This window comes from Aspergillus karnatakaensis (assembly GCF_047715665.1).
Source record: "Aspergillus karnatakaensis strain CBS 102800 unplaced genomic scaffold BJY04scaffold_25, whole genome shotgun sequence".
Taxonomy (NCBI): domain Eukaryota; kingdom Fungi; phylum Ascomycota; class Eurotiomycetes; order Eurotiales; family Aspergillaceae; genus Aspergillus; species Aspergillus karnatakaensis.
In genome coordinates, this window is record NW_027395737.1 from 118,059 (window position 1) to 144,681 (window position 26,623).

At 50.3% G+C, this 26,623-nt stretch overlaps 11 protein-coding genes and 2 non-coding genes across 13 annotated transcripts; 5 read left to right on the forward strand and 8 right to left on the reverse strand.

Annotated features, from left to right (window-relative positions):
* Positions 1–282: 282 nt before the first annotated feature.
* BJY04DRAFT_227879 (Sac2 family-domain-containing protein) lies at positions 283–4,365 on the reverse strand (the record flags this gene model as incomplete). Its single annotated transcript, XM_073718726.1, has 6 exons — positions 283–1,399; positions 1,480–1,605; positions 2,230–2,265; positions 2,320–3,089; positions 3,143–3,437; positions 3,493–4,365. 6 exons carry the CDS (start codon positions 4,363–4,365, stop codon positions 380–382), a joined length of 3,120 nt encoding a protein of 1,039 aa, XP_073571030.1. The 3' UTR covers positions 283–379.
* Positions 4,366–4,830: 465 nt separating this feature from the next.
* Positions 4,831–5,637, forward strand: BJY04DRAFT_207627 (Eukaryotic translation initiation factor eIF-5A; the record flags this gene model as incomplete). Its single annotated transcript, XM_073713877.1, has 4 exons — positions 4,831–4,842; positions 5,072–5,338; positions 5,391–5,523; positions 5,573–5,637. 4 exons carry the CDS (start codon positions 4,831–4,833, stop codon positions 5,635–5,637), a joined length of 477 nt encoding a protein of 158 aa, XP_073571031.1.
* Positions 5,638–6,141: 504 nt separating this feature from the next.
* Positions 6,142–8,283, reverse strand: BJY04DRAFT_227883 (TFIIB-type zinc finger domain-containing protein). Its single transcript, XM_073718727.1, has 8 exons — positions 8,115–8,283; positions 7,950–8,040; positions 7,792–7,901; positions 7,490–7,740; positions 7,335–7,440; positions 7,147–7,285; positions 6,708–7,094; positions 6,142–6,644 (listed from the first exon to the last, which is right to left on the reverse strand). Exons 1-8 carry the CDS (start codon positions 8,217–8,219, stop codon positions 6,202–6,204), a joined length of 1,632 nt encoding a protein of 543 aa, XP_073571032.1. The 5' UTR covers positions 8,220–8,283; the 3' UTR covers positions 6,142–6,201.
* A 382-nt stretch (positions 8,284–8,665) lies between these two features.
* BJY04DRAFT_189358 (ubiquitin-60S ribosomal protein L40) lies at positions 8,666–9,778 on the forward strand. Its single transcript, XM_073711355.1, has 5 exons — positions 8,666–8,713; positions 8,797–8,803; positions 8,939–9,119; positions 9,319–9,429; positions 9,502–9,778. Coding segments are annotated over exons 1-5 (387 nt in total). The 5' UTR covers positions 8,666–8,712; the 3' UTR covers positions 9,589–9,778.
* BJY04DRAFT_189361 (Yip1 family protein) lies at positions 9,779–11,057 on the reverse strand. The gene is made up of 4 exons (XM_073711356.1): positions 10,973–11,057; positions 10,861–10,915; positions 10,090–10,801; positions 9,779–10,035 (listed from the first exon to the last, which is right to left on the reverse strand). The coding sequence occupies exons 1-4, from the start codon at positions 11,015–11,017 to the stop codon at positions 9,948–9,950; spliced, it is 900 nt and encodes a 299-aa protein (XP_073571034.1). The 5' UTR covers positions 11,018–11,057; the 3' UTR covers positions 9,779–9,947.
* Positions 11,058–11,392: 335 nt separating this feature from the next.
* BJY04DRAFT_t75 lies at positions 11,393–11,476 on the forward strand. Its single transcript has one exon. It is a non-coding gene; the product is annotated as a tRNA-Leu (tRNA).
* A 313-nt stretch (positions 11,477–11,789) lies between these two features.
* Positions 11,790–13,374, reverse strand: BJY04DRAFT_61755 (ZIP zinc/iron transport family). Its single transcript, XM_073720738.1, has one exon. It carries the CDS (start codon positions 12,925–12,927, stop codon positions 11,857–11,859), a length of 1,071 nt encoding a protein of 356 aa, XP_073571035.1. The 5' UTR covers positions 12,928–13,374; the 3' UTR covers positions 11,790–11,856.
* Positions 13,375–13,431: 57 nt separating this feature from the next.
* On the reverse strand, positions 13,432–13,894 carry BJY04DRAFT_189366 (uncharacterized protein). The gene is made up of 2 exons (XM_073711357.1): positions 13,518–13,894; positions 13,432–13,466 (listed from the first exon to the last, which is right to left on the reverse strand). The coding sequence occupies exon 1, from the start codon at positions 13,805–13,807 to the stop codon at positions 13,565–13,567; it is 243 nt and encodes an 80-aa protein (XP_073571036.1). The 5' UTR covers positions 13,808–13,894; the 3' UTR covers positions 13,432–13,466; positions 13,518–13,564.
* A 3,000-nt stretch (positions 13,895–16,894) lies between these two features.
* BJY04DRAFT_t77 lies at positions 16,895–17,006 on the reverse strand. Its single transcript has one exon. It is a non-coding gene; the product is annotated as a tRNA-Leu (tRNA).
* A 676-nt stretch (positions 17,007–17,682) lies between these two features.
* Positions 17,683–18,300, forward strand: BJY04DRAFT_189368 (uncharacterized protein). The gene is made up of 3 exons (XM_073711358.1): positions 17,683–17,803; positions 17,868–18,030; positions 18,108–18,300. The coding sequence occupies exons 1-3, from the start codon at positions 17,761–17,763 to the stop codon at positions 18,148–18,150; spliced, it is 249 nt and encodes an 82-aa protein (XP_073571037.1). The 5' UTR covers positions 17,683–17,760; the 3' UTR covers positions 18,151–18,300.
* BJY04DRAFT_227886 (uncharacterized protein) lies at positions 18,225–19,853 on the reverse strand (the record flags this gene model as incomplete). Its single annotated transcript, XM_073718728.1, has 3 exons — positions 19,494–19,853; positions 19,317–19,396; positions 18,225–19,286 (listed from the first exon to the last, which is right to left on the reverse strand). Exons 1-3 carry the CDS (start codon positions 19,669–19,671, stop codon positions 18,225–18,227), a joined length of 1,320 nt encoding a protein of 439 aa, XP_073571038.1. The 5' UTR covers positions 19,672–19,853.
* A 746-nt stretch (positions 19,854–20,599) lies between these two features.
* On the reverse strand, positions 20,600–21,418 carry BJY04DRAFT_218403 (uncharacterized protein; the record flags this gene model as incomplete). Its single annotated transcript, XM_073716303.1, has 2 exons — positions 20,600–20,706; positions 20,761–21,418. 2 exons carry the CDS (start codon positions 21,416–21,418, stop codon positions 20,600–20,602), a joined length of 765 nt encoding a protein of 254 aa, XP_073571039.1.
* A 1,346-nt stretch (positions 21,419–22,764) lies between these two features.
* BJY04DRAFT_207632 (uncharacterized protein) lies at positions 22,765–26,285 on the forward strand (the record flags this gene model as incomplete). The annotated part of the gene is made up of 2 exons (XM_073713878.1): positions 22,765–24,912; positions 24,963–26,285. The coding sequence occupies 2 exons, from the start codon at positions 22,765–22,767 to the stop codon at positions 26,283–26,285; spliced, it is 3,471 nt and encodes a 1,156-aa protein (XP_073571040.1).
* Between the last annotated feature and the right edge of the window lie 338 nt (positions 26,286–26,623).

The window sequence follows — 26,623 nt, forward strand, 5'->3', positions numbered from 1 at the left end:
GGGGTAGTGGATATATATTTCAGACCCCATAGTCATCGCTCGGTTCCGATATGTGCTCCTCGCACACAGTGCTTTGACAGGAAAGAAAGCTATCGCTTTACGCGTGCTTCTACTCCACTACTTTAAGTTTGACATAAATTTCCCCCATTGTTTGGAGGTTGAACTCGTATGTCTTGACGTCAAGCGTGGCGACCTCCACATGCTGAGGCCGGAGTAGGTAAGTGGATGCAAGATCGAACCAGACAAGCGTAGGCTAAGCGTCTACCGAACTTCTAGAACATGTCCACGAGTTCCTCAAGGCGTAACCTGTCCACCGACTATGGGGTCTTAAAATTGGTCTATTCGATACTGTTCGGTTGTAAGCATGCATATGAAAGCGCTATCTATAAAGAATTCCCCCCACAACCTCCGCAATACTCAAACAACTCGTCAACCCCGGACTTTCAATGCCCAACAAATTCACGAAACCCGGGAATCCCTCTTCCTCCTGGATAACGAAATCCTGGAACCCCTTTCCCGTATTAACCGACCCCGCCTTGGACAGCTTCGGTCTAATCCCGCAATAGTCGAGACTCAGAGCCGTAGGATCAACGTTCGGCAAGTACGCCTGGATCTCGGGTATAGCTAGATGCAACCGCTCCGGACTTGGTTTCAGATCACTCGGATCGTCAACCCATTCCACGTCAGGCCCGAAGCGGATCTGCCCCCCCATATCGAGTGTGAGATGTGTTCCCAGCCCACCATGACCCGGTAATGTAGCCGGATAGACAAGAACCGAAGGTGGTCCTGTTGGCAACGATGCAGCGTACGAGAAATATGTCCCCTTCGCGTAGTATGGCTTCCTGTGCCTCTCCGGCGGGAGAAGCATATTATTCACATTGCACGCGTAGTTTCCCGCGCTGTTGATTAACGTCTCTGCAACAATCGACGTCGTCTCCCCTTCCTCTCCCTCTCCCTCCGCTCCTGTCTTTGACCGCGCCGTAATCCTATACCCACTCTTCCCTCCGTCCAGCGCCTCAATCCCAACCACTTCCGTCAGAAACGCACAATCACCACCTTTGTCCTCGAAATCCCCTTGTAGATACGTCATAAGCGCATGGCTATCCACTATCCCCGTCGACTCGCTCTCGAGTATCCCCGCACGCCCCCGAACCTCAGGCTCTCGTTTGGCGGCTTCGGATTGAGAGAGTAGACGCGTGGGCACATCGAGTTGCTTCGCGAGTTCATGTGTTTTCAGTGTCGCGGCCCACTGCTCTTCATTCTGCGCGACGACCCATTTCTTTGTATTGCGGTGTGGAATCCCGTTCTTTGCGCAGAGGGAGTATAGGAGGTGTTTGCCGCGGATGCAGAGGGCTGTTTTTTGCGTGTTGATGCCGTAGTACAGGCCTGCGTGGATTACCTATCGTGTTCAAGAAATGTAAATAGTTGAATCGCTTATTGGGAGGTGTTTTATTGTTGGGACCGGAAGGAGAAGCCTACCTCCGAGTTTCGGCTACTCGTTTCTGTCCCTGGGGCATCGTGTCGCTCAAGAAGGATGGTTGAGGTGTTTGGTCGCGCGGCTAACTGGCGGGCGACTGCGAGGCCGACGACGCCGCCCCCGATGACCTAGAGGCGGTAGGTAGGTGAGCACGAGTCGGCATTGAGTTAGAGAAAGGGGGGTAGGCGTACTGCGTGGGTGACGTCTGCGGAAGACGCGCGGGTGGTGGAAAAGGTACGACGGGGGGGAAGACTCCGTCGGAGGAAGAGGCTCGCGCGGGTGGCCATGGGAGGAGAATGTAGGTTTCAGAGATTGAATTAGGGGGCTGTCATAATCTATCGTAATGGACTTTTTGTAGAATCTCAATTGATGAAAACAAGCTCGTGATAACCTGCTGTCATGGTAAGCTGCCTTTTGGGTTGGAAAGTGGAGTCGGATCGGTGCCGATCGCGAGGGGTCAAGCTATTCTTCGGAGCCGATCAACATGAGAGATAGATAGTAGTAGGGTAGCCAAATGAAAAGACGGTTGAACGGCAGGGTATATACATTTAGACCGCTCAGCTGGTAACTAATTTATCACCAAGGCATTCATATTATACATGTAGTCAATCCGTTGTAGGTGAATCATCTGTCTATATTCAGATACATATATCGGAGCTGTCTAGCTTCGTCGGTTAACACTCTTGAGCATTTCCTCAAAATGCTGCACATGTTAGCTATGTCATATGCTCCTATAGGTAAAGAAAACTTACTTGTTTCTGTTCCGTTGCTAGTTTCCCTTGCGTGTCCTATCATCAGTCAGTATACCAGGCGTCAAAGCCGTCGATTGGACGCGGACGTACGCTAATAATCGTCATGATCAAGGAATAGTTATTGTAAAGAAAACGCTCGCGTCGTTTCGCATCTCCTCCAATGCGGCTGAGCTTCGTCAAAAGCCCATCGAATTCAGAGGTCAAACGAGAAAGACTGTTCGCCACAGGCTCATCGTCGCCTGCTTCGCTGCTGAGGACAAGGATACCATGCAGCAGCTGGCCAAAACGCTGCGTGAGGAAGTGCGGCGCGGATGACTGGTTCAGATCATCGCCGCCCGCCAACGACAAAGCTGAAACTGCGCTGCGACCCGTGTTTGACCCTATCCGCTTAAGAGACTCGCAGTGGGTATCCATGATGACCTGGAACCGCGGCCACAGATGCATGTTGATTCCATTAACATAAGAGTCAGCAACAGGAATTTTGCGCCGCTGGAGCTCGAATGCCGCTTGCTGGTTCAGTCGGACGCACATCAAGACGCCGAGCGAGTCGGTGGTAGTCTCGATAAGTTGTTTAGTTAGCCCCTGGCCTAATGCAAAGACCCCGGTGAATATCTCGAGAGCCTTGCGGGATATTTGCTGAAACGATAGCGTTGAGAACATCTCAGTCATGAATGAATATTCAGCCGAGACGTTGTCTACGAGTGCGAGATTGAAATTCCGAAAAGGGACCTCGATTCCGTGGAAAGAAGTATCCTCTTCTGCGAGATATGAAGAAAGAGCCATCTGATTACCCGTCCGCAGAATTTCAACCCTTCTCCCGAGCGAGAAAGGATCATGTGCAGCGCCAGCTCGACCAACGACTATAGTATATCCATGTTAATGAAGCTCGGTGAGTGCAAAAGGTGGTACGAACCAGGTTTTTGGGCGTTAGGATCCCCTCCTAGGATCTCGTTGCGGTCACTTGGGTAGAGTTTAATCTTTGCTAGTGCTTGTAGATAGCGCGTAAAGTGTGAAAGGTAGTACCAGCGCATGGTGTTAATGTAGGCCTGGGTGATCTCTCCGGCGAGATTTGGGTGAGCGCGGGAGATGTAGCTGTATAAATCTTTGAACTTGACCAAGCGCTGCTGCTGGATGATTTGAGCATTGATGTTTGGTGATCGTAATGCCCGGACTTGTGAGACCAGATAATCGCGGATCCGCTCCACAGCCTGTAAACAACATAAGTATGATAGAAGATAGTCTCTGCCCCTGGTACGGACCCACCTTCTTCTTCAGATCTTCTAAAAGAGGTCGTACATCGTCAATGGCTTTAGTCGAGCTGGAGCCGGCAATCTTGGCTTCTATACTCGCCGTCCGTGTCTCAAACTCATTTAACGCCTTAACCCATCGCTCGTCAATAGGGCCCTCGGCAATCATCCGGACAGTGGCTGGGGAAATGCTAATCTCCTCCACAGCGGGGCCAAGCAATTGTTCAACGTTCCTGCGGTTCCCCAACATGGCGTTCAATTGAACAGATCTTGTCTGAAGTGTCTCGATTTCCGCTGAGACCGCCCCTAGCTCATTCTGGAAGTCGGTCAAGTACATTTCGACCGATTTGGAGACATCGTCGCAGCCGGAAATAGCGGAGTGCAGGTCCTGGAATTTGTCCCTTTCCTTCTCGAACTGTTGAATTGTCTGTGCTCCAATTTCACTATTAGCGAGTCTGGTCCGCTCCGGTTTCTGTACATAATCCTCCAAGCTCAATCCGCCAAAGTCGATGTTTTCCACCAACTGCGTTGGTTTCACTGGGATGGTTTCTTGAGCGGCGCTATCGGTCTTGGATTCCTCATTCTGCTTGTTTATAATCCCAATCAGCACCTCAAGAGGGTCGGGGACTTTAGATGGCCGTGTTCCTGCAGTCGCATTCTGTTTCAGTGTTGGTTCTTCCGGTACTCGGGAGACAGTTGGCAGAGAGGTGCTCGAGGCATTTGGAGAGAGTAAAGCAGACAATGACGAGCCCGGTCGGTTGAGATTAGGACGACTGTTCTGGCGGTTCGGTGAGAGGCGCGAGGAGGATCTCGGAGGTAACGGGGAGTTGCTGCGATCAATCTGGGGTGCGGAAGGTGTCGAGTGACCGGCAATGCGGTCTAGCCACATATTGACAGCACCTTACGCGGGGGCTGCGTCTGGGAGATTCAGGGTATCATGTTCTGATAACTCAAGCGGCATGAATTGAGTAGGCGTCAGCTCAGCAACATAGAGACATGAGGCACATGGTAATCACCAAAGTGTAAGAGGAGGCCAGACCAGGCTTCTCCGAGCTGGAGTCCGGGGCCGGACCTCGATAATCTGTACCTGTCTGCATCTGGTTAGCTTGAGTACAGTTGAGCAGAAAGACCAAGAGTGCGTGCACGTGACAAGACAGACCCCTCCACAACAGGGCGGCGGATTTGTCGATTTCTTTTAGGACTAGTTTTCGTGGGCTTCCCCTCCTCGTCCTCGTTGGTGCCCTTCATTTTTTTCTTTTCTCTCCTCTCCATCTTCAACATTCAACTCTCTATCTTCTCCTTTTTTTTGTTCTTGTTACGAGTCTCTCCGTGATTTCCTTTAGCAACTATCACCATGGCTGACGAGGTACGCCCCCTGCTTCCGTTTACCGTTCTCTGCCTCCTCCCGGGGAATCCTGTCCTGTGCCTCGCTTTGCATTTATCTCTGCGCTCGAGGAACCGGGATACAAGCACCAACCCCTCTACCCCACTCGCATCCCATGACTGCCATCGCAACACAGCATCTGCCATCTGTCGATTCGATGGAATACACTTGACAAGTTATTCTTGAACCCAAAGCTGATCCTCATCTATAGCACGATGTTACCTTCGAGTCCGCCGACGCTGGCGCCTCCGCCACCTACCCCATGCAGTGCTCTGCTCTGCGCAAGAACGGCTTCGTTGTGATCAAGGGCCGCCCCTGCAAGATCATTGACATGTCCACCTCCAAGACTGGCAAGCACGGTCACGCCAAGGTCCACCTTGTCGCTACCGACATCTTCACCCAGAAGAAGCTTGAAGAACTTTGCCCTTCCACCCACAACATGGACGTCCCCAACGTCACCCGCCGTGAATTCCAGCTCGTAAGTGCCAAAATATGGGCTTTGCAAATGATCAATGACTAACGTATACCAGCTCGACGTCACTGACGATGGCTTCCTCTCCCTCATGGACGACAACGGTGGCACCAAGGACGACGTCAAGGTTCCCGATGGTGAGGTTGGTGACAGGATCAACAAGATGTTCACTGATGAGGGCAAGGACTGCAGTAAGTGCAAAAGTTATGAAACGCATATGACAGAAACTGACTCTACCAGACGTCGTTATCTTGACCGCCATGGGTGAGCAGGCCTGCATGGAAGTCAAGGAGGCTCCCAAATAAAGAACCATAGTGTCTATTTACTGCCACGTCGCACCTGGTTGTATCAAAGCCGTGTTATGTGTTACCTTTAAAGGGAGGATGATGCTACGTTTTGGGCAGTGTATGGCATGACTGTTGGTTACTCCATCAGTGTAGCCTTGGGTGCTAGGCGAGCAGACTTAGTCGCATGCATTTGGCAGGTCAAGCATGCCACCACGGAACAGTCCCCGAGTTCCGTACTCTAACGATTGTTTGACGAATAAAAAACCTCTTCTTGATGCCATTAACCTCATCCATACGCAGTAGCATTGTAATGTATCAGTCAGCTATTACAAACTCCATGAGGTTCTCAATCTGGGATTTGGTTTCGGCCGGTAATCACTATATGGACGCTCTCTAATTATTCAAGAACATTCCCGCCCATCGCAGAGCCTAGATCATGGGGTATTGAGGCTCTTCTCAGACGAACCTTAAGTTGATACAAGACAGCCATCTTAATTGTACAGCAAGTATTCATTGAATACAGTCAAATAAGATACCTAAAAGAGGGGAAAAAATAATGCTCTCGTATTCCTTACATCCAAGTCATTTACTACCCTCCATCTCCCCAATTTCCTCTAACCCAGAAACCTCCTCCTCTACGTCCATCCTCTCCCTCTCAGCAAAATACTCAACCCTCCTCTGCTCCTCAAGCCACTTATTGATTTGTATTTCCGCCTGAGAAACGCACCTGACAAGGGTCGCAAGTGAAACACCCACGACCTTCGCAGCCGTCTCATAGAATACTCTTGCCGAGTCTGGAAGGTCAGATTCGTGCTTATACCGCGAATACTGAGATCCTGGTCGCGGGATATCTGCGTCAGGATCACTTATTACGGCACGGGATTTAAGGTACCGAGGGGCCATGTGCAGCATTTTTTCCATGGCTTCTTCTTCGTCGTCGCTATTAGTAGTTGAAGTGGGTGGCTGGGTCTGATCTTTTGATGATGATGGGCCCAGTGGGAAGAGCGAGGCGAGAGCGTTTGGTGCTGTGATTGTCCATCAGTATATATCTAGTAATCTAGAGGTAAGAGAAGAAAGGGTTTACATACGCCTGCTAGTATCGAGCCACGAGCTCTCATACCAACCCATATACTCATCCAACTGATCGGGCGTCATACTGAACACATCGCCCTCATCCACTAGAACCTCATTCCCTTTTCCGATTCGGCCGGCAGTTTTATCGCGCCGCTCAAATTGTCTCTGGACTTCTGCCCAGGCGTTCCAGTCAATTGCTTGGACAGTGGGTTCTTGTGCAGAACTTGGGTGGCGCTGGATGTCGTCGAAGGGGAAGAGAAGTTTGGTGGCAATTACAATTAACGTAATAAGTTGAAGGTCGGGTTTGTTGAGAGCCTTGCGTCGGCGGGTGGATTTTGTGGAGTAACTGAATGAGAAGTTCAGCAGAGTCTGGAGGCGTTTTATTGTCGGATAGATGTCAACTAGATTTGCTATGTTAGTGGGGTGGACTGAAGATTAGAGCGCGAGATGTACCTGGCAAGGCGAGTCTTTTGAGAAGACGGTACAGTAGGGGGGGGTAATTCAGGGGTGGAAATTGGACTTTGAATTGGCGGTGATAGAGAAGTAGTACGTCGTATACAGCAGTGTGTAGGTCCTCTGCTTTCAATAGTCGCTATAGAAGTGGTCAGTGGCGGCACCTGAGGCCAGTGCGAAGCACATACTGTGGTTTCAAGAAGAGCGATATATTCTTGCGGTAGTTTGTCCTTCATATCACGCGGAATATGGATCAACGCCCGGTAGTAGGTAATTTCATTGCGCATAACCATCCTAACATTGGGTTAGAGAGTGGCGTGGATGTATATATACAGAGTCATACCGATGAAAGTCTGCGATGCTCACCGGGAGCCTCATCAAAAAAGCCCCGAGGTAGCATAGAGCGACAGTGTCAATGAGCCGGGGCCATTGGACAAGCTTGCTACCCGGCGTGAATGTTTCTGTCTCGGATTCATCGCGAGCACTTGTTGGCTGAGAACTGAAGAACTCTGGCTGGCTGTCTTCATCACCCCGGTCCTCTATCTTCTTTCCGAACGTCTCTAAGCGGAGTGCCCAAAGGTCTCGAACGACGTGCTAAATCGGGTCAACAAGATATGCCATTAGAGACCAAGGATAAATCCATACCTCTAAGTGAGGGGGGAACCCTCGTTCGTTTACTAGAGCATGACACTGTTTCCAGAGAATTAACTGGTATGTATCCAGGTAAAGGCGATATGCCTGACGACCACGGTATTCTAGTCAACTTTAGTAAGGACGATAGTCATTTTTGCTTGCGGTCTTACTTTTCTGAACCTTTGCAGCGACGGGCTTCTTCACCCGGCTCGTCTTGCCTTGTGTCCCAAAGTCTTCGGGATCTTCAACGACTTGAGTGCCCTAGAAAGACGTGTGAGCTTAAACAAAACAACCAAGCTAGTATATAATGTTAATGGTAACTGAGCTTCACGTACCGCCTGCTGGTGCCCTCGTCTGCAGAACCAAAGGCCATTGTCAAGGAAAAACCGGGTTTCACGGCATCCTTCTTGGCCGCAAGGTTCTCGAGTAATGTATTCCATCTGGACAAAGGGGTTTCATTCTCATAGCTCCGGGATATTAAGCGAAGAAGGACTCATCTTCCGGATGGGAAAGGTTGTTAATGAGGAAAGATTTTGTGGTCGTCATTCTCCTTGAGTTATCTACCTATATTGGGGGGACGACAATCAACCACAACATCTTCATTTTACGTTATAAATCATGGAATGTATTCATAATTATGTTCACATGAAAAGCAAATGTTTGTTTTATAGAAATCCAAAAAGACGATTAACTTCGCTTCAAGTGAGCTCAATTCCACGTGACTATGATCGAGCGCCGGAAAATGTGGAGAAGGGAAATCAGGCGCCAAGGCCGCAGCGAAGCAAACGCGGAACACCAGTAGGGCTTAGGGTATCGTGGAACCCCGTGCCCCGTCCACCGCTTGCTAAGCGAGAAATCCTCCAAATTGACATTGCCTCATCCGAGCGACCCTTCCAGCGATTGACAGCCAGCCGACAACGAAAAATCGCAACCAGTACGTTATATCCCGCTATATACCTGCTCTATCATGCCCTGTGAATCGCGAACTAACATGCCTTTTTTTCTGCGTCTTTACAGTGCAGATGTAGGTCATTCCAAACCCATATTCGCCCCCGTCACTTGGATCGTCAACCGCCCGATACTGCGACACGACCCTGCCCATAAAACGCAACTGGAAACGATGAGGAAGGAAACCGTGCTGACAGTGATCGAAATGCAGTTTCGTCAAGACCCTCACGGGTAAGACCATTACCCTCGATGTCGAGTCGAGCGACACCATCGACAACGTCAAGACCAAGATCCAGGATAAGGAGGGCATTCCCCCGGACCAGCAGCGTCTTATCTTTGCTGGAAAGCAGCTTGAGGATGGCCGTACCCTGAGCGACTACAACATCCAGAAGGTATGGATATGAATCACTCTGAGTTTGCGGGATGGCATAGTGTGGGACGTCGGGCTAGGGTGGAGGCGATGGTAATCTTGTGTCATTGATTTGGCGCAAGGTACTATTTCGTATTTACTCAAAAGAGGTGGAAGTCAAATGCTATGGATGGAATCGACTTGAAATGATCGGTCGGCTGACGAATCCCTCAACGATATAGGAGTCCACTCTCCACCTCGTCCTCCGTCTCCGTGGTGGTATCATCGAGCCCTCCCTCAAGGCCCTCGCCTCCAAGTACAACTGCGAGAAGAACATCTGCCGCAAGTGCTACGTACGTCTAACCGAGCCCTCGAATCCGCTTTCGAGTATCAGCGATCCTTTTCCATATACTAACAGCTACCAGGCTCGTCTCCCTCCCCGTGCCACCAACTGCCGTAAGAGGAAGTGCGGTCACACCAACCAGCTCCGCCCCAAGAAGAAGCTGAAATAGACGACTCGTTTCATGTTACGTTTTTTTCTGCGTTGCTGGTGCAGGCGGTGATGAGACGAATTGCGACGCGAAAAAGGTCCTTTTCTTTACAAGCGGCGTTGGGATGCTGAAGAGACATCGGAGCTGGGATCGATACATCTTACGTGACTACTCTCGGATCCAGTTGCAGTCAATCAAACAATTGTAAAATTCAGGTCTCTTAAAATGCTTCCTAGCTTGTAGACGAAGGCACGGTGCGGTAAGCTACAGGTATACAATAGTCACAGAAAAGCGGCTGCGGCACATTAGCTCAATGTCAGTTGCTCATGGATTAAGCCGACGTTCAAGTGTGAATACCAGGCAAGATAAAACTGGCTCTCTTAGAACATGCGCTTGTCGTCATCGTCATGGTGGTCCTTATCATCGTCGTGGTCCTTGTCGTCCTTCTTGGAAACAGGGCTTCCATGGCTTCACAACGCTATTAGCAGAATACCCCGATGGCTGCAGTCAGGGGAAACTCACGCAAAGAACAAAATCTTGATGGCAATTGCAAATCCAGCATGCAGCAAGATCACCAGAATCAACAGCGCCTTGCTCGCCTTTGCATCCGTCGCACTCAATACCGGATACAAGTTCCTGAGCAGGAAGAAAACCGTCCAACCGAAGCCCACGCCCACAAGCGCCCAGTTCAAAACAGTGAACGGACTCCAACTCACAATCGCGACGGCAATCCAAATCAAGTTTGAGTACCCATACAGCGCCCAGCACTCAATAAGATCCGCCGTCGAGCTGCCGAACCACCGTAGTGCACCCCAAAGCGCAATCGGAAGCACAAATGTGTACCCGTACACCAACCCTGCGGCACCGGACAAAAGCGTGAAATCGTACTTGAAGTGGTGCTTATCGTTATTCGAGAGCCATTGCGAGATCGTGCCTGTTAGGAAAAGGATGACGATGACGGTGGTCGCAATCCAGAAGGGCCCGTAGAGGTCGGCGTTGCCTTCGAGGACATCCAGGAAATTGTTCCGCGGGTAGACGGAGGCAACGCACCTCCGGAGAACCTCGTTCGTGTCCACGTCGAAGTACTGCTGGTAGTAGTGGATTGACCACCAGGCGTGCTTGGTGGGTGTACCTCCTGGGGAGCGGTTGCGGCGGGAGGAGCTCCCTGAGCCACTGCCTAGGAATGGAGTGTTGTCGGGATGGGATTTTGCGGCGCGTTGATCGTTTTCAAAGTCTGCAGGCATCTTTTGTCAGTCGGGTCTGGGGCTCATCTTGAGAGGAATTCGAGCGTACTGGATGGGTGGAATTCGAGGTCCTCCTGGAGGTCAGTATGGCCGAGGTCGTCGCCCTGTCACACTGTTAGCGAGTATTCTCTGTAAAAAAGATGTAGAGAATCAAGACATGCATCAGCATCCACATCCACTACCACATCGTAGCCTTGGTTCGCCATTGTGAGTTGTATCTTACGAGAAGCCAGCTGTTAGGATGGGTGTAACTAATATGTGGGTGGGAGCTGCCACACGTAGTTCCCGCAACAGCACCCACCAGCCATGCACTAGCCACATTATTCAGCCTGCTTTTCTTTTGTTGGCACTGGCCTGCGCCGACAAAACCTATCCTTGGAACAAGATGGATTTTTGGTGTGAATTGTTTATGATAGAACTGTAATTAACAAGATAAAATCTACAAGTTTACACATGGATTATTGAAAACAGAACTTTTCCCAACAAACAATTTTGTAAATGGCGAAATAAAAAGTCCTTTGCTTCTATACATAGATCAATGTTTCCCATGTGCCAAAATAAGCAGAAATTCAATGCTGACAGGCATGGTGGCCGAGTGGTTTAAGGCGTCGGTCTTAAGAACCGATGGTGGCAACACCTCGCGAGTTCGAACCTCGTCCATGCCAGGGCTTTTTGTTTTTGTTCTTTTCTCGTATCTGGTTTCAGTGAGCAGGCGTTTATTACTCTTGGAATTACTTCATATCACCTCGAATTTCGCCGAAAATGCTCTCATCTGTACACGCTCTACTTTGGAGCACTACCTATCATTTTGGTCCGCATTTATGCTTCCTAAGCCCTAAACCTTGCATTCTTCTTCCAGCCTGTTCTAGTACAACCTACCATATCAAGCTACATAATGAATTAGATTTGATCGAAATTTCCTTTCGCTGTGACATCATTTCAATGGTTATCTATTTAGGCGTCTTTGAAAGTAATGAGATGAATTCGATGTTTTCCTGGCCTCGTTAACGTACATACACTCACTATGGCTCAAAAAGAGGCAGCATTAAGCCCACTTCCCCAAAACTGCCATAGACGCAGCCCCCAGACATAAGAAGAAAAAGGCCGACAGTACAGTCCACGGATCTTTCCTCTCCCCACTCCGACTAAACAAGAACTCATGCGCCAATAACTCCACCAGCGCAGTGTAGATCAATATCCCCGCGGATATCGAATCGAAAATCCCGCTGACAACCAACATCGTGGCACTTCCTGGTGTATAGCTCCCCCTAATAATCAACCCTAGGGCAATCGAAAGTGGTGTAGAAGATGCATATGCGAGGCCTAGTAGGTAGGGCGTTGAATGCTTTGATGTTGGCCAAGGGATATCTGCGAGACGAACGCCGAGACCTAGTCCTTCGAAGGTTTGGTGGAATATGAGGACGAGGTAAAGGGTTTTGAACTCTTTGCCCGAGACAGAAAGGGCGAGGCCGATCAGGATGCTGTGGAATATCACCCCTGACTCGAGGATCAGGAGGGAGGCTAGGGCGGATTTGTAGTGTTGCTGATGCGGTGGCTCCAAATGGTTTTCGATGTCTTGGTTCAAGGCGTCGGTGCGGGTGTCAGTTTCTGACGAATTAGAGTTTGACAATAGTGTGTTGCTCTCTTCGCTGTCGCGGGGGTAATGGTAGCCATCTTTGCTCACGATGTCGTGGTCTTGGGTCGGTGCCTGGGGGCTCGCAAAAAGTGTAACCAACAATTCAATGAAGAACGTGGCGATCACTGATATAAGCACAATTGCTTCAACCCAAGGATACTCCGTGATCAGCCCTGTCAAACAAGGATTCCTCAAGGCCTCCGAAGCAGGGGCCAAAAGGTGAATAAAAGCCGTGGCGATAATGACCCCCGAGCCAAAGAATTTGGCTACGAAGAACATCCATGGTGGAAAACTTAAAGCTCTGATAGACGTCTTCTCCTGTGAAGAAGCTCTTCGAGCGTAGATGGGAAACAAGATTCCAAATAAAGATCCCAGGAAAATCACAAAAATGGCAGATATGCGGAGACCCAGGTTGCCATCATATTCGTTGCCTGTCTGGCAGGATGTCTCGCTTTCTGCTACCGAGGAAGAAATGTCCATGTTGAGCAAGGGTCAAATGAGTAGCTTCGTATTAGAACGCCACTTATCTCACTCGCTTGGTTCTGCTAGAGGGATTAGAGGTCATATAAGATGTAAGCACACAAGGTGGTTGGTGAGTACCCGGCGGAAGGGGGACCTTGGAGTTCAATCATGATCTAGACTTAGACCATCACTTTCTCCGTATGTTCATGCATGGGCTGATGTACAAAGACCCTGATCAGTTCCTATTCCACGGCTTTCGAACTGGAGAAGGAAAATTTCTTCTACTAAAAGGAAGCACAAAATATGAACCAACAATCGCTCTCTGTTGGAACCCAAGAATAATAAGGTGAACATATAAATTGATTGTTCATAACGCAGGGCAAAACGAATGTATACAGTGGTCATATCCTACTGGGAATAAATTTCATGACATAGCAACGTGTTCGCGTAAAAACAGCCCGTTTCATTTCTCTTTCCTGAACCATCATCCTCTGTCAAGAAAGTTGCATCACATCCAGCATCCACCAACCATGTCCCGTGGTCATCTGACAAAATCGCTAGGGATGTGACCCAATCTGGTGAGACTCTGAATCTACACTAATCAGCACCAAGACTTAGATCGCAAGCATCAGCAAAAGAGAAACCTACTGAGCAATTAGTGGGGCTCGCAGTGATAGACAATGCCACCGTCTGCGCCGCACGACTCGGCCGGCGCATGAATGTGGCACTCTTGATCCGCTGGAGGTGAGGCACAGCAGTATTCACACCCGGTTAAAGTGGTGCAACCAGGCTGTTCGGCTGGGCAGGCCAGTAGTACCTCTCGGGCATCGAGGATTCCGCTCGGAAGTGCAGCTGCCATGACGGCAAGAGTGGGAAATATGGCGACAAAAAGCTTCATCGTGTTGGCAGGCTGATCGAGATTCTAAACGCAGGGGCAATATCTTAGGGCTGATGACTGATGTCCTTTCAATCTCCAGGGTACAGCATATGTTGGTGGCTTTTTATACTTTCCAAAACACGCGTTTCATCCGATGTGCCTGCCCTCCCTCTCACCCCCACGCAAGATAACGAACCCCAAAGGTTCTCCCAGGATCAGAATGTAAGCGAGATATATTGTGATGAGGGGGTGGGATTGGTGCTGCCAAGCATCATGGCCGCCACTTTGAGTACCTCGACGGCGTACCTGGCGACCCCCTCCTCCAGCTGCACTCTATCATCTTCTTGGCTCCTGCATTTACGGCGGAATGCTCGCTGTTGCAGTCGACGAAGGTACTCACATCCCGCTCTTGGGTGGTATCTGGTTCTTGGCGGTGTTGGCTCGAATTTATGTGGTCGTCGCGCCATACGGTATAGGGCTGCCACAATATAAATACTGCATGATACTTTGTAGTCTGAAGGAGCTCGGTACTCCGTACGCAGACACTGTTGTGCAGTATCTTTCACTATGATTTTCAATCGCTACGCGATTGTTCCTCTGTTGTCTTCTCTTTACCGGGGTGCCGTGGCTCTGCCCCAAGGCATAACGTCAGCTCCTTCGTCTGATGTCTGCACAGGCACATCGACCTGGATTGGTCTGGAAACTCCGATCCCGAATTACCATGAGTGGTCCACTTCTATGGACTCCACCTATGGTGACCTACCAGCCACGGGAGTTAGGGCCACCGTCTTCACCACTGTCGTGAACCATGGAGGCCAGTTCATCACTGCGTACGGGTTCTATGATTCGAACCATCTCTCATCCGCGGGATACGATGTAATCACCGACGTGGTGACCACTACTGAGCCTTGCGAGCCCACCGTCACGCTTCCACCATCTCCGACAGGGTCAGTTTGCAGCCCACACGATGATCATTGTGAGTTTGCTCTTTCACTCCGAATATGAGAATCTTCGCTTACTTTACTTGTAGGGCATTGCGAGCCAACTACTCCCCCTCCCTCTGAGACAGAGCCTCCAGCCGAAGAGTGCGAGCCGCATGATGACCATTGGCATTGCCCGCCTGGTGTCCCTGAGCCTACTACCCCTCCGCCACCTTCTGGTACTACTCCACCTCCTATCGAGACCGAACCTCCAACGGACGAAGAGTGCGAACCTCACGATGATCACTGGCATTGCCCTCCGGGTGTTCCCGAGCCTACAACTCCCCCTCCTTCATCTAGCACAGCTCCTCCACCTACTGGGACTGAACCTCCTACGGAGGGAGAGTGTACGCCTCACGATGACCATTGGCACTGCCCGCCAGGCGTTCCTGAGCCTACCACACCCCCTCCTCCTTCCGGTACAAATCCGCCACCGGCCGAAACCGAGCCCCCAGCCGAAGGTGAATGCGAGCCTCATGACGATCACTGGCATTGCCCACCTGGTGTTGAGGAGCCGCCCTATCCGCCACCTTCTGAGACGGAGCCTCCAACGGAGAGTCCTCCAGCTGATGGTGAGTGTGTACCGCACGATGACCACTGGCATTGCCCCCCAGGTGTAGAGGAGCCCTCATCGCCACCACCTACCGGAAACGAGCCGCCCGCAGAGCAAGAGCCTCCGGCTGATGGGGAATGCGTGCCGCACGATGACCACTGGCATTGCCCTCCAGGTGTAGAGGAGCCCTCGACCCCACCAGCCTCTGGAGACACGCCTCCAACCGAGGAAGGAGGAGAGTGCGTGCCCCATGATGACCATTGGCACTGTCCCCCGGGAGTCGAGGAGCCCTCAGGGCCACCACCCTCTGGAAGTGAACCACCAGCAGATGAAGGAGAAAGCGAATGTGTGCCCCACGATGATCACTGGCATTGCCCTCCGGGAGTCGAAGAGCCAGACACCCCCCCCTCCGGATCTGAGTCTTCTACCGGAGAAGAAGGAGAAAGCGAATGCGTTCCCCACGATGATCACTGGCACTGCCCTCCTGGAGTCGAAGAGCCAGACACACCACCCACACCTACTTCGACTCCGTCTTCGACCTCGCCCTCGCCCTCTCCTCCGCTATTCACAGGCGCTGCTTCAAAGGGTGCCATAGTTGCGCTGAAGACCGCTGTTCTTGGGAGCATGCTGGCTGGGTTGAGTCTCATGCTTTAGCCCGACCCTAGTCCTCACGGAACATACCACATGATATGATACTATAACGCGTTTGATATGGGGCATCATATTGTATGATACTCGGTAACAGGAATAGATGAGCGAGTCTGATACTTGCCTATCTGTTTTAACCTCGAATTGATGGCTTGTGCATGAGCTAGAGTCAGGTACCGAAACCAAGGAGGTGTTATGACAGTTGCGTGGAGGAAGGGACACATACATTGCTTTAATTCTTGCCCTGCCGTAGAGAGAGGACTGCGTTTCCATGGCACACATGCCCGAGCAGAGTCGCCGCTATCGTTTCCGGTGATGATTAAGTCATGTTGACAAGCTGAATACAATTTCTGGTAATCTCTGGTGCTATCCAAGGCGGGTTGACCGTCTCTTTCACAATGTACGCCACGCCACGGTGTCAGACGCGGCGGTATGGTAGCTTGACTGCCCGGTAGCTCTTCCCTAGCTTTATAGTAGGCCTATGTCGACTACCACGAGCTGTGAGGATGGCCAGCTTGTTTGGCGTAGGCTCTTCAGCAGACGGCGAGGCTGTACAGGCGTAGTTTGTGTTCTTTTGCATGATCATCTCCGTACGGCAGAAGATAAAGCATGTCCTGAACACTAGACCTGGACAGAACGCTGGATCGATCTTTTTTCGTAGTTGAATTTTTCGATCATGATATTCCTGAACTCTTTGGGAGTTCGCCTGTTTGTTCCAACCCCTCAATAGCAACAATGATGACGGTGATAACAGACCCCCACTAGTTGAGTAGGTACCTAAGTAATAAAGCCTGCAGGGCTGACTTGCCAACCTCACTCATTCTTGGTATTGTCCCTGCCACAGAGAACATATGAGAGTAAGAGGGATTCAGATGGCCGGAGTAAATCCCCGGAATTGCAGGGATTACAGGGGCAAAAAAAAAAGAGTGACAAGAGTGGGATTCGAACCCACGCATCTTGCGATACTGGTAATCCTCTGTTTGAGGAAGAATTTGAAAGTTCTTGAGACCAGCGCCTTAGACCGCTCGGCCATCTTGCCGTTGACAAAAGTTTTCTCGAGATTCTTGTATCATTAGCCACGGCAGGCCTGAAGATGCATGCGGAATCAAGACAGCCCTACAACTGTTTCCCTGATGACCATGAAGTTCTGTTATAGGTCTCTTCAAATACAGGGAGTTATCACCAGGCATTATCAATTTGAATCATCGAAAATCGACTTATATCATAGGTAATGTCCCAGGTCCAAAAGCTGATAGAAAAGCAAAGTACTTTCCTACCAGCTTGGAAGCCAAGAGCAAAAGAAGCGCACTGCTATTTGGGAAGGCGCAACAGAAGCCCGGGCCTACTACTAAAGGCAGGAGCAACCTTCAGGACTCATAAGGAAGGAACACTCTGTTACCCGGCAACCGACGGTCGCTCTTTCCTTCGATATCTAACGAGACGAGGCGGAAGGTGCGATGAAGCGCCTCAAAGTAGACAAGAAGGTGCGAACGACCATTATCATGTGACCTATCTAGTAATTACTTAAACAATTGTTCAACAGTTGTATAACCTGATGATTTCCAGACATTCTGCACTTGAGTTGACCGGCCGGAGCATATACCTGCCTAATAGAGTTACTGTGTGGCGAACCCTATGACGTGAAACTTACCGAGCACCGTGGGAATAGGTAGGTATATAGGTAGTTTAGGCTTCCTGACAATTCAATTCTCTGAGCAAGCAAGTACAAACCGTTGCCTTTTCTATATTTGATCATTAGGTATCCACTCCGTTGCTTAGGACTGTAACTGAAAATGCCTCAACTCCCTGAGCTATCGAACAATGAACCCTCAGCTAGTACGCTTTACCCCATGCATACAAAGTCCGAGTCCTGCTATCTAACCACGCCCTGTCTCTCTAGAATCCTTGATCAAGCAAAAATCCCAGAGTGACGACCTCTTCTCGAACCCCGAGTCCCGGTTATCGGACGGAATGCACTACGATAAGAACCGCGCGCCAGACTTGCAGGATCGGGAGAAGGGGAGGAGTGAGAAGGTCGATGTTCAGGGTGGAGGGTCAAGTGTGTATGTTCCCTTGCCGTGAGGGATGTTGTTGTTGTAGTTTTAGGCTAAGAGCTTTGCTAATCGGACTATTGAATCAGGGTTGGGAGTATTCGGAGAGGGAATCCATCAGGAGTTGCTTAGGTCACTTTTATGGCACTTGCCCTCATTTGATTGAAATAATGTGCCTTACGCATCTACCTATTCAAACTTAAAAATCAATAAGCCCAAATCAAATCCCCCCAGCTAGGATGGTCGTTGGTTGCGGGCCCCTCGAAGCCGGCTGCTTCCTTAGCCCTACTCGTCCATGGCGCTCTCAACTTGCGCTTCTTCACAAACTCATAATACAGAATACCCCAGACCGGATTAGTGTTTGTAACCCCCCTTTTATCCTCTGAGATGTCATCCCACGGACCATTGACAAGAACCGCCTCGCACCGAAACCACCGCGGATCATACTCCACGCTCTCGTTCAAATTATACTTGGCCGTATACTCCGCTCCTTTGAGTAGCAGATTGTCACCAAGGCCAAATAAATCAACCCCTTGACTCTGTCCAACTTTAGAAGCATACGCCGCCCACCCGAGCCCACTCATCGCATGGCTCTGGTCCCTTCCCGATTCCCCCGACTGTCCAGTCTTGGGCTCATACGTCGCAAATAACCCAGCACAGTTATCCTGGACATAAGCATCAACAGCATAATTCCACAGTTGGACATCGTCCAAGTAGACCGCAAAACTCATGAGGGCTTTGATGCTCGCCATGCCATAGTTTGCTTGTCCTATGGGGATACTCTGCTTCGCGAAGAGCCAGTACAGCTGGATGCTGAATCCATTGCCGCCCTGCCATTTTGCGCCGGACTCTTTCCATCCACCTTCCCAGCGCATAATCTCTGCGGCGTTGACGAAGAGGTCCCCGTCTAGTCCTATCATTAGCGATCGATCGGTACCGATTATGTTGGTTAGGTTTGAGCCCCAAGAGTCCAGGATAGTGGTGCTCCGGTCCCAGTGGCTTTGATCTTTTGTGATATACCACATCCAAGCGTTCTGCCATGCTGCGCGGGCGTCGTGAGCGAAGGAGGTGTAGTTTGATGGTGAGCCTCGACTGATAACGGCAGCAGGACCCTTCATTGCATAGGTTGCCTGCGAGTAGGAGTCTGCGGAGAAATTTTCGAAAGCAGAAGCCCAGGGTTCCTTGCCTTTGAGAATGTTAATTCGTGCGCGCTCGAGGTCTTCATGGGTGTGCCAGATGCCAGGGTGGACAAAGTCGCCTGGTCTTTTCTTGAACAGGCGAGAGGTATTGATGTCGACCATATCGCCTACCCGGGGAATTGGAGGCATAATGCCGGGTATGTCAGCGACTGTTGCGGTTGCATTGAGACAAAGAGTGGCTAGTAGGGTAACTTGGAGAAGGAGGCTCTGAATGGTATTCGTGAGTATTGAATACGTCCAAATAATACTAGAAACTGATTGATCACTTAGTCTCACCTTTAACATCTTGGCTTTCTTTGCCCTTTTGGTAGTTCTCTACAGTGGCTCTCCACCCTTTATCTTCTTTCGCCAGGATTTCCGCAGATTGCCCCGGTCCTTTTCCCGGTTTTGCGGAGAAGAGGAAATCCGGGGTATGTCTCGGAGGCACTCCGACAATCTTTTGGATGATGATCATGCATGACCGTTCTTGGTTGGCTTGGCTTGTTGGCTATAAGCTTGTTGATTAATATGAGAATGGTTAGTTTGGGTTGCAGATGCGGAACACCTACTATAAAGCCGAGCTATATTATACATGTCTCTCGATATTTCCTATCTAAAAAGAGGATAAACTCAATAGTTCAGGGAATAGACTATGCTAATAGCTTTGAAACTATAGCTGTAGATCATGCCGTAGAGTATTGATTACTTCGGTCAACAAATATATATTCTCCCTTTAACAGGTACTACCCTTCATAATCTTTCTCGGCTCTGAAAATGTAGTCGAGTTCGCATCAGCACTATCACCGGTATCCATACACAGGCTTACCAACGCCTGTATTTGCGTGAGCGTCCAATTGACTAACTTCCTGTCATTTACGTAGGCAATCCTGGTGCATTGAGTTGTAGTTTCACGGCTTGGCGTTGGTGCGTGGCTTACCGATAAACGAGTTGTAAGACTCAGTGAAGCAGGATGAGTCCAGCTGGGGATGTCGGAAAGCCAGAATTGAAGGATCGATGGCATGTATGCTGCTGTTGCTGGAGACGCAAATCGGATTATTGCTTGGGTTGTCCAGAGGTGGATTGGTTCTTGATGGTTTGATTGAAAAGAAATAGCTCGAACTTGACTCGTAATTGCTTTCGCAGATAGAGTAGGTAATATTCATGAATTGAGGTCACTGGGCTGTTCTACCTTTAAGCACAAGGCCCAAGCAGGGTTTGATGCCCACAGTATCTTGAGTGTACGAGAGGCAGAACCAGTAGTATTCTGCGGTGCTGAGTATATCACTGTACGGCTTTATTTTTATGGACATGGAGTGAGAAACTTGGACTCCCGTCCTAGCGGATGTAAGGGCAAGACATGGAAGGGCCGTTCTTACTACTATTAACCAGCCAAACAGCAGCTATCAAGGAGCGACTGTGTCGTAGCCATTGTCATCTCCAGCATCCGTCTCATACCATGCGACATTATCAAAAAGAAGAGTCCTACTTCCGTCGGTATAATTCTCAATATCTTGAACAACGTTAGCACTGCCCTAACTCTACATCTGGGTGGGGAGAAGCATACCGTAAGCATACTGCCCATTCTTGAAATACCATCCAGACTCCAATACATCCCCTTGCCAGGTCCCAAAACCAACATCAATCCCAGATACACCATACACCTTATCCCCATTCCACCAAAGCTCATACACCCCATTTTCTTCCTGCGAGACCATCATATGAACCACTACATCGTGCCAAATATCCCTCTCGATATTATCAACAACCGTAGCTTCCGTCGGGTCCACGCAGCCCGTCCTATGCTCCAAGGCCAAAGCATTACCTTTGATCTGAACAGCACCACACCAAGACGAGCAACCACCAGGGCAAAACTGTTGCGCTATAATCGTGCTCTTGTTGAGAGGAAAGCCCTCGCTAGGAACATAGAGACGAAAGCCCTGCCAGCCCTCCTTCTGCATCTGATAGACGTTCGTTGACGTTCCGGGTTCAAAAACGCAGATCTCGGCGCCTTTGTCGTTACGAGTCCCGTCAAAGTCGGCTTCAGAGAAGTAGATCTCTAGCGTTGAGTCGGAGATTGTGATGCTAGAGGGGGCTTTGAGGTTGCATGCTGTAAAGGGGGAGAGGGTGGATGAGGAGAAATCGTTGGGGTAGAGAGTTCCTGCTTTGGCCAGGCCATGGAGGAAGGGAGAGAGGATGCAAATTGAGTACAGAGAAATCTTCATCTTGAATAGTATAGCTCAGCCTTTCCCCTGAGAGCGTCAAGCAGAATGCATCTTTGCGAGAACACCTGCGAAGCGGGCGTCTTAAGTATTCCTGTCCTGTGCGGAGAATCCAATTCAGTGTCGCTTGACAATTGACAGCTGACAGCGAGCATTGCCGTGAAGAGTCCACTACTGAGCGGCCACATATGCCTCCTGACAAGCTTCGAGGTCAATCAAGGAAGGACAATCTCCGGCATTTCCCCTGGAGTAGCCTGAGTAGATCATGTACTCAAGCCGAGTAATGCACCCCGCACTCTTTGAAGTTTGTGGGGTGGCTGCGCGGTTGGAGATTTTCAGGCGGGCTAATCGCCGGAGGTGAGTCTTGAAAGTCCAAAAAATAATGGAAGAGGACGAGTAGAGTATCGAATGACTTTATTCTTGTCCCATTTCGTTCTCCTGAAGTTCTCAGGTGGTTTTGGCCATGACCTATCCTCCTGCCTTCCTTGTGCACAAACAAATTGGTGAATACCTAGGTAGGAACCTTCTTCGCTACACCTATGTAAAATACCAGCCACTCAAGAGCTTTGGGCACATCTGTTCAAGCACTTTGCATTGGCGGTATGCCTGCAGAAACCATTCGTCCGTTGTACCTAAGTAGATACTCCGGGATTAGATCCGCGATATTGTGTGATCGGCCAATCACCATGGTTCATTTTGAAGATTGCAAAATATCCGACGTTTCAAGGGCCTGGCCAGCTTGAAGTAGACATAGCTTTGATTGCGGGTGTCTGAAGTGCTTTTCTCACAGTACGCGATGAAAGGCTCATATAATGAATGTGGAAGATAGAGGCTGCCGTTCGACCCCACGGGTGCATCTCACGTCAAAGGAATGATGGGTCCATCCAAGGTTGGATCGCCGCTTTCAGAACTCCATGCCTACCACCTGCCTCCCCGATCGTAGCAAGATCGCCAGCGGCAACCTCTTTTCCTGAGCAGATCATTCTGTGTGAAAGGGTAGGTCCTTCTCACCACAGCTGTCTCATTCTACATTCACCATAATCCCTTTGCTAACTGTCCAGCTGTCCTTCCAGACCCCCCGCCTCTCACCCCCTGCCCTGTCAGCCCGTTGTCGAATATTCGAATCGCCCCTTTTTAGATACACAACCAACTCAGCTGCCGTCTCACTTTGGAGCCTCATCAACATAATCTGTCATCAATATCTCACCGCGGCGATCGGTGTAACGGATAAGGCCGGAGGCTTTGGGTGCTCGTATGCGCGGATGGGTCGTTCTCTGTCGGAATTCAGACGGGGGTATCTACTGGGAAAAACAAAACCATAAGACCGCGTCTGGTTACTTCGATGAAGAATGAGCTCGGGCCTGTCTGATACCGCTAAACAACCTGGCGACCTTCCTGTCGATCAGCTCGCCTCACGAACCCCCGACCTTGTCCACGAATCCTCACCGAGGACCGTCGATACGCCCAGCGATGGCCACCACAACGAGAATGAAAGACCGCAGCAGGATAATTTAGGAGGGAACGTTGAATTGAAGCAGGAGTTCGACGACTTTGGGTTACCAATTCGATCGCGACCCAGGCCATCTCGCGAAGCCACCGAATCACCGGTTGAGAACGATCAGTTTCACGATGCTACGGAGGCCCCTCCTAGCCCAGATACCCATACGACTTCTACGGGCACGGAAGTTAGAAAAGATATTGCGGTTGATCAACCGACTGACAACAAAACTGCGCCAGAATCTAGTCGAAAGGGCCCCCAACGCTCTCCAACGCCCGTATCCGTTGAACGCGTGGTAGCCACCGAGTATGGCGTCACAACGTCCGCAACGGAAAAGCGCTCGGAGAGCCCAGCAGTGACTTCCGAATCCGAGCCGCCGCCACCGTATACGGAAAAGCCGGGGCAGGATGGAGGTGGCGACTCGACGCCCGCACAGCCTGTGCACAGGCAAGACAATATTCCAATGTCAGAGTGGTCCCACCAACGGCTCCAGGAACAAAAGGGGAGAAAGAGCCACGACAATGAAGAGAGCGACGATGGGGAGTGGAAAGACATGACTGCCATAGATGAGTTTGACCTGTACGATGATTACGGCAGACTAGTCGCTCGCGGTGCCAAACAAGAGGACGACGAAGCTGTATATCAAGGTCTCGGAGGCGCCGCTAAAGGATACACCAGGGTACAACTCGATGATGATAATGAATCTATTAACAGTATGGATGAAGACACCCGTTACTTGTTCAAGGAAACCGGTGGAAATGCCGCTGGCTATGAAGAAGAAGAACTCCGTGATACGTTAAGCCAGCTGCAAGCGACGAAAGATCTTTTGACCGAAAGCCAAAGAATCGCCTATGTAGGGGCAACAAGGCTGACCATTTTTGGGATGGTAAAGGACATGGAGAGAATTGTGGCAAGCAAGTCGACTCGTAAAAGCAAGCAAAAGGCGGTCGACTCAATGAGAGGATGGGGCCAAGCCATTATGGCTAGGCTATATACTCACATGGACATCAACACTGCAGAACAGATAATGATTGAGCAACTGGCCGAGCATGGGGTTCAGCCTGAAGATCTCGTTCGGCCACTTATGGAGAACGCTCGTGTCAAGAACCCAATGGCGGAGGAAGCCGAATCCCCGAAAAAGTCTTTGTCCTCCACAACATCTAGCCTCCGAAAGAACGAGCAGCGTGATAGCTTGTCGACTGAACTTGACAGGTCTTCGGAGACGAATTCTCCACCGCCTTACGATATGCATGAGGATGGGCATGTTCCAGAGGTTCACACACCGTCACAACTACCGACGTCTGAGAAGATTGACATTGATATCCGGTGGACTGTCCTCTGCGATCTCTTTCTAGTCTTAATCTCAGATGCGAGCTATGACTCGAGGTCGCGGCAGTTGCTCGAAAATGTGGGGGATTCCATGGAGGTCTCTTGGTTACAAATTTCGAGATTCGAGAAGCGTGTTATTGATGCCCTCGAGATGCAAGAAGAAGCGGCTAAGGAGACTTGGGATGAGTCCGAGCACATGGAGAAACGCCGCAAGTCGGCGCTGAAAAAAAAGTATATGATCATGGGCCTGGCCACTGTTGGTGGCGGTCTGGTCATTGGTCTCTCTGCTGGTCTTCTAGCCCCAGTCATCGGTGCTGGTCTTGCTGCGGGTTTCACCACCATCGGAGTTGGCGGAACCAGTGCTTTCTTGGGTGGAGCTGGCGGCACGGCTCTTATTGCTTCCGGAGCTACCATCACTGGCAGTACAATTGGGCTGAGGGCGTCTCATAGGCGTACCGGGGCTGTCCAAACATTCGAGTATCGTCCGTTGCACAACAACAAGAAGTTCAATTTGATTGTCACGGTGTCCGGGTGGATGACTGGTAATGTGGATGATGTCCGGTTGCCCTATAGTACTGTTGATCCAATCATGGGAGATATCTATTCCGTCTTGTGGGAGCCTGAAATGCTGAAGAGTATGGGTGAAACCATTAACATTCTCGCTACAGAGGTGCGATCTTGATCCGAGAACTTGCATGACCGGCGCTAACGGTGTTTTAGGCACTAACCCAAGGTCTGCAACAAGTGCTTGGAAGCACTATCCTCACAGCCCTCATGGCATCCTTACAGCTTCCTCTCATTCTAACGAAGCTTTCCTACCTCATCGATAATCCGTGGACCGTCTCTCTCGCACGTGCGAGTGCGGCTGGACTCATCTTAGCTGATTCACTAATTGATCGCAACCTGGGCAAACGGCCAGTCACTCTGCTAGGGTACTCTCTTGGATCAAGAGTTATCTTCTCTTGTCTCAAAGAACTCGCGAACAAGGGAGCATTTGGGCTTGTCCAAAACGTCTATCTGTTCGGGTCACCTGTCGTCGCAAACAAAGACGAATACATCAGGGCTCGTAGCGTTGTTTCCGGTCGGTTTGTGAACGGCTATTCTTCGAATGACTGGATCTTAGGGTACCTATTCCGGGCTACCAGCGGTGGCATTATGCGAGTGGCCGGTCTAGCTCCTGTTGATGGTATCCCGGGTATGGAGAATGTCGACGTCACCAAGCTTGTCAACGGCCATATGGATTACCGCGCAGCCATTCCCCGTTTGCTGAAGCACGTCGGCTGGGAGGTTCTGAGTGAAGAATTCGCGGAGATTGAAGACCCTGATCCTGAAAACCATGCCGAACGACAGCGGGAGCTGATTCGTGAAATTGACGAAGCGCGTCGTGAGGCAGAGTCCAAGCCGGAAAAGAAACGATTCGGTTTATTCAAGCGGGGAAAGTTGGCTGAAAAGAAAGCTTGGGAGTCATACGAAGTCAATGACGCGAAGTCGCCTCAAAGCCCATCAGACGGCAATGCTGCAGGAAGCGTGCTTTTTGATATCGACGCTATTAGGGCTGAGTTGGCTTCTGAGATGATGGAGGTCAAGCAACTCGAATCTACACTGCCGCCAATGAAACTGGATCTGAACTATCCACCCCTCGCATCGCCCGCTACACCATCGCCTGCGGAGAACAAAGACTCCAAGGCGAACCAACTTCAATCCCCTTCTCCGCCACTCCCAGCTGCCTCTCCTGTTCCTACCCCGCTGCAGAGGGAACAATCACCCCCGCCGCCTCCTCCTAAAGACGAGGAATTCCAAATGACCTTTGATACATCCTTTCACGAACCACCACAGCGCTCTATGTCAACTTATAATACCCCCACATATAACACGACCGATTCTTATTCCTCTCGACCAGCCCTTCGATCTTCAGCCACAACGCCTGGCATTCTTGGTGCTGGAGCGATCGGTCTCGGCGCTGGCGCAGTCGGTGCAATGGCTCTAGAAGAGAACGCCTGGGCCGATCAGGACGATGGTGAGATTCAAATGACTTTCGAATAAGAGCTATGAACGTATATGGATGCCAGGAATGAAATACGAATGTCGCTGCTACGTACAAGCTTAAATAGGCTTGTTTTCTCTATTGTTTGCTTCTGATGACCCTAGATTTAATCCTTCTATCATGGCGCGGTGACTTTCTGGCGTTCGGTTTCCTGCATTGGCGTTGAGAAAGGCTTGATCGCGCATGTGCTTGTATACATCACGACTAACTATATACATATATTCGAACCTTAGAGATTCCTTAAATCGAACCATTTTACCAGGATGGTGGCAAAAAAAGCAAAAGTATACCTCCAAGCTCGGCGCACCAAATCGAGAAGCGGGTCAGGCAACCGGTG

Coding starts and splice junctions, on each gene's coding strand:
- BJY04DRAFT_227883 (XM_073718727.1), bottom strand. CDS start 8,219: ATGGAATACATTACTCGAGAACCTTGCGGCCAAGAAGGATGCCGTGAA. Junction 8,041..8,114: donor GACGAGGGCACCAGCAGGCG/GTACGTGAAGCT, acceptor ACGTCTTTCTAG/GGCACTCAAGTCGTTGAAGA. Junction 7,741..7,791: donor GGTTCCCCCCTCACTTAGAG/GTATGGATTTAT, acceptor GACCCGATTTAG/CACGTCGTTCGAGACCTTTG.
- BJY04DRAFT_189358 (XM_073711355.1), top strand. Junction 9,120..9,318: donor GCGACTACAACATCCAGAAG/GTATGGATATGA, acceptor TCAACGATATAG/GAGTCCACTCTCCACCTCGT. Junction 9,430..9,501: donor ACATCTGCCGCAAGTGCTAC/GTACGTCTAACC, acceptor AACAGCTACCAG/GCTCGTCTCCCTCCCCGTGC.
- BJY04DRAFT_189361 (XM_073711356.1), bottom strand. CDS start 11,017: ATGGCGAACCAAGGCTACGATGTGGTAGTGGATGTGGATGCTGAT. Junction 10,802..10,860: donor CCTCGAATTCCACCCATCCA/GTACGCTCGAAT, acceptor AGATGCCTGCAG/ACTTTGAAAACGATCAACGC. Junction 10,036..10,089: donor ATCAAGATTTTGTTCTTTGC/GTGAGTTTCCCC, acceptor AGCGTTGTGAAG/CCATGGAAGCCCTGTTTCCA.
- BJY04DRAFT_61755 (XM_073720738.1), bottom strand. CDS start 12,927: ATGGACATTTCTTCCTCGGTAGCAGAAAGCGAGACATCCTGCCAGACA.
- BJY04DRAFT_189366 (XM_073711357.1), bottom strand. CDS start 13,807: ATGAAGCTTTTTGTCGCCATATTTCCCACTCTTGCCGTCATGGCAGCT.
- BJY04DRAFT_189368 (XM_073711358.1), top strand. CDS start 17,761: ATGCCTCAACTCCCTGAGCTATCGAACAATGAACCCTCAGCTA. Junction 17,804..17,867: donor GAACAATGAACCCTCAGCTA/GTACGCTTTACC, acceptor CTGTCTCTCTAG/AATCCTTGATCAAGCAAAAA. Junction 18,031..18,107: donor CAGGGTGGAGGGTCAAGTGT/GTATGTTCCCTT, acceptor CTATTGAATCAG/GGTTGGGAGTATTCGGAGAG.